This window comes from Triticum urartu, chromosome 1 (genome assembly GCF_003073215.2).
Source record: "Triticum urartu cultivar G1812 chromosome 1, Tu2.1, whole genome shotgun sequence".
Taxonomy (NCBI): domain Eukaryota; kingdom Viridiplantae; phylum Streptophyta; class Magnoliopsida; order Poales; family Poaceae; genus Triticum; species Triticum urartu.
In genome coordinates this window covers 301125115-301129720 of record NC_053022.1, presented here as the reverse complement: position 1 = coordinate 301129720, position 4606 = coordinate 301125115, and the positions used below count along the sequence as shown (strand labels likewise).

Genomic DNA, 4606 nt, shown 5'->3' with positions numbered 1-4606 from the left:
CGAATGTTCAAGTCAATCACATTATTCTCCTAATGATGTGATCTTTCATCAAACGAAAACTCTTGTCCATGGCTAGGAAACTTGACCATCTTTGATTAATGAGTTAGTCAAGTAGAGGCATACTAGTGACACTTAGTTTGTCTATGTATTCACACATGTACTAAGTTTCTGGTTAATACAATTCTATCATGAATAATAAACATTTATCATGATATAAGGAAATAAATAATAACTTTATTATTGCCTCTAGGGCATATTTCCTTCAGGGACCTCAGGTCTTACACGTTAGGTCTGGCTGCGATATCTGTTTGGTATTAGGCCGAGGCTATCAGTGCCTCTTTATCAATTGGATAGGTGTAGCGACAGTTGTTGCTTAGACGGTGGCTTTGTCTTACTATTGTATGACTTTGTAAGGTCTTGTGAGAATAATTAATAAAGTGGCCGCATGCATCGACCAGATGCAGAGACCGGGGTCTTCACCACCATTGGGGCCCAACAATCCCGCATGGGGAAATTCCGCGGCAAGCTCTCCCGCCCACCGGACACCAACACCTCACTCCGCCTCGCCGCCCAGCTCCAGTCATGCGGCCGCGCCGGCGACCTCCGCCTCGCCCGCCGCCTCCATGCGCGCTTCGCGCTCACCGGCGCCGCCGCCGCGTCTGCCTTCCTCACCAACCACCTCATCACCATGTACTCCCACTGCGCTGACGTCCGCTCCGCGCTCCGCCTCTTCCACGCCATGCCCCGACCCAACCTCGTCTCCTGGACCACTCTCATCTCCGGCCTCGCCCAGAACTCCATGCACCGCGACGCGCTCGCCGCGTTCGCGTCCATGCGCCGCGCGGGACTCGCACCCACGCAGTTCGCGCTCTCCAGCGCCGCGCGCTCCGCGGCCGCCCTCGCCGCCCCGGGCCCCGGCGCGCAGCTGCACTGTGTCGGCGTCAGGCTCGGTTTCGACGGAGAGCTATTCGTCGCGAGTAACCTCGCGGATATGTACTCCAAGTCTGGGCTCTTGGCTGATGCCTGCAGGGTGTTTGATCAAATGCCGCACAAGGATACTGTTGCATGGACTGCCATGATCGATGGGTATGCCAAGAACGGGAGCCTTGAGAAGGCCGCTCTAGCTTTCCGGGACATGAAACGAGAGGGGCTAGTTGGAACTGACCAGCATGTGTACTGCAGTGTTTTGAGTGCATCGGGGGAGCTCAAGGATGGATGGCTTGGCCGAACCATCCACTCTGCTGTAGTGAAGGCAGGGTTTGAACTGGAGGTTGCTGTAAGGAATGCGCTCACTGACATGTACGCTAAGGCTGCGGACATGGAGAATGCTGTTCGTGTTGTGAAGATTGATCCTGGAGGTTGGAATGTTGTGTCAGCCACCTCGCTGATTGATGGCTACGTCGAGACTGATAGTGTTGAGGAGGCCCTTCGAATATTTCTTGAATTGCAGAGGCGAGGAGTTGAACCCAATGAATTTACTTTCTCGAGCATGATCAAGGGATGTGCCATGCAGGCTCTGCTTGAACAAGGCGCTCAGTTCCATGCTCACGTGATCAAGACAACTATTATCAGTGACTCCTTTGTCAGTTCCACCCTTATGGATATGTATGGTAAATGTGGCCTCGTTAGTTTGTCCATTCAGTTATTTAACGAGGTTGAACACCATACTGATATTGCTTGGAATGCGGTAATCAATGTATTTGCACAACATGGTCATGGTAGGGAAGCTATCCAAGCTTTCGATAGGATGACCTCAAGTGGTATCAGGCCAAATCACATTACATTTGTCAGCCTGCTTACAGCATGCAGTCATGCTGGGTTAGTGGATGACGGACTGAAATATTTTAACTCCATGAAGAATGCCCATGGTATTGAGGCTAAGGATGAGCACTATTCATGTATCATTGATATGTATGCTCGGGCTGGGAGACTAGCTGAAGCAGAGAAATTTATACACGAGATGCCTACCAAACCCAGTGTCTATGGTTGGTGCTCCTTGCTTGGAGCTTGCCGGATGCGAGGAAACAAGGAGCTGGGCGAGTTTGCGGCAGAAAAGATAATGGAGCTTGAGCCAGATAACACTGGTGTTCACGTATCCCTTTCTGGGATCTATGCATCATTAGGCCAATGGGAGGATGTGAAGGCAATCAGGAAGCTGATGAGGGATAGCAGGATTAAGAAGCTTCCTGGTTTTAGCTGGGTCGATGCTAATAACAAAACTCATGTTTTTTCATCCGAAGATTGGTCACATCCACAGCAGAAGAAGATATATCAAAAACTTGAGGAACTCTATGAGAGGATAAAGGAGGAAGGTTACGTCCCAGACACACGTTCCTTACCATCTAATTTGGAAGATACTGCAAAGGAGAGGATTCTGCGTTATCACAGTGAGCGGATTGCCGTAGCTTTTGCTTTGATAAGCATGCCTGCTACAAAACCAATCATTGTGAAGAAGAATTTGCGTATCTGTGTAGACTGTCATTCTGCACTGAAGTTCATTTCTAAGGTTGAAAGCAGGGATATTATTGTTAGAGATAACTCCAGGTTCCACCATTTTGCGGAAGGGAGGTGTTCCTGTGAAGATTACTGGTGATCAACTCATCTGTCTTCTTTTGCATCAGCATGAGCATTCTTGAATCGCTGCCATCTGTCCATTTCACGATGCTTCCATTTTATGTCACTATATTTGAATGCATGCTGTCAAAACAATATTGATTCTGGGTGAAATATGGAACTAAACTGCTATTTTGAAAAGGAATGAAAAAAAAGCAAGACCATAGCTCATTGGTGCAGGCCATTAACTGCCCACCAGTAAACAGGCACATACTCGTCAATACTTGCACCTGTGCATGCCATGAATGCAGATATAAATATGTTTGTGCAGTTGAAATGGTTTCTAGCTGTAGTTTAGAAGGCACAGTACCTAAAAGAATCTATTCTAAACGACTGCAGCCCTGTAAAAAAAGACGAAGCTCTCTGCAACCTCCACCGTTGGTTGGCTTAAGTTTTTAATGGATTTCTGGTATGTAATGAACTCCATTGACCAGAAGTTCTCTGCAACTCCCCCATTCCACACTAAACACGTTCATGTTTTTTCAAGCTGGGTTCTGACTATTCGCCTGTAATTAAGCATATTATAGTGGTTAGTAAAATTGGATGAGCACATTGCGAAATTGAACATTTTGAAGAAATTCCATACCTGGCCCTTCAATATAGAAGGAAACACTAGTAGTTGATTTAAAGAGCACCCCAGTTAGAGGACCAGCTTCAGTTGATAGGCAGAATTGGTAAGTCCTGAACAACTTTTCACCTCTCTCTAGAGATGTTTGGAATGCCATACTTGAACAGTTGTGCCCTTTGTAACATTGGCACCTCTAAAACGGGCGATCGCCCCTTCTTCGACTGCCCTTTTACGTCCACTTGCTGGCACAAAAGTGGGACTTCAGTGGGTAGATTGCAGTGGATGCAGCATCCTCCATATCCCCTTCTTCATGGAGATCTATCATAACAGCATGGCACATCTGAAAACAAATGAATGATAAGATCTTTGACAGCATATCACCTAAGCATTAGGTCATGGGAACACCTCTTTGGGTTCACTCTTTTAAATTCATAGGGGAGTCTATGATCAGTCTCAGTGGCTCGGCCAGTCTCCTTGTAAATAGTTGATTGTACATTTCTGGCCCTCCTTTTATTGTGAATATTTTACATTTATCAAGATAAATATACACTGCTTGGATATTCCCTACTGCCTCTGTCAAAAGATACAAATATTTCGAGCCTGAAGAATGCATGCACTCATATTCTTTTCTGCCCTAAGAGCTTAAAAGTGTCCTGAAGCCGCTGAAACATTAGTCAAAATTTGCAAGCGTTTGGAGAAGCATGGCAGAAGAAGTTTAAGATGTTCACCAACACCTTTTTTGTTCTTTTTACATTTGACGCGTCGTGTCCTCATCAAATAAACGTGGGAACCTTCTGTATGCGCAATACCTCACTGTTTTCCAGTCAGTTTCAACGTGTGTGTGTGTGGGGGGTGGGGGGGGGGGGGGGGGGGGTGTACCAATGGAATGGAAAAATGTGGCTTTACTGTTCTTATATCAAGGGTGTTGAGCATCTACAACTGGACCCTCATTTCCATCTCAAACACCCGGGCGGGCTGCCCGGTCACTATCTGGATGCGCCCAGACACCGCCGCCATGTCGGACTGGCCCCTATGTCTCACGCCGCCCCCATCACCGTTCCCACAAAAAGCACATCCGAACAAGAAACCATAGTCAAACCCCACTCCGCTTCACTCCTCTCGCCCTCTCCGTTCCCCTCCATCTCCTCCCCTTCCACCCAATCTCCCCTTCGCCCCTTCCACCATGGCCGGCTCCGGCTCTGACGGAATCGACTGGGTGGGGCTCGCCGCCGCCGACTCGTCGAGCTCGTCCAACCCGGACGAGGAGGAGGTCACGCTCTGCATTGTGCTACGGCGCTCGGGGATGGACCGGGGCGGGAGCTCCTCTTGGACGACATCCCCAACTTCCTGGGTCGGCAGCTTGTCCTCCGCGGCGGTCCAACCCTGCCTTGCCCACTCTTTGCCATCCACGGTGAGATGACAACG

General features: G+C 48.5%; 1 protein-coding gene across 1 annotated transcript; it reads left to right on the top strand.

Moving 5' to 3' along the window:
• Window positions 1–473: 473 nt before the first annotated feature.
• LOC125508873 (putative pentatricopeptide repeat-containing protein At5g52630) lies at window positions 474–2637 on the top strand. The gene has a single exon (XM_048673672.1). It carries the CDS (start codon window positions 506–508, stop codon window positions 2591–2593), a length of 2088 nt encoding a protein of 695 aa, XP_048529629.1. The 5' UTR covers window positions 474–505; the 3' UTR covers window positions 2594–2637.
• The last annotated feature ends 1969 nt before the right edge of the window (window positions 2638–4606 follow it).

Bases quoted from the DNA above. Each gene is read 5' to 3' on its own strand.
- LOC125508873 (XM_048673672.1), top strand. From the start codon at position 506: ATGGGGAAATTCCGCGGCAAGCTCTCCCGCCCACCGGACACCAACACC.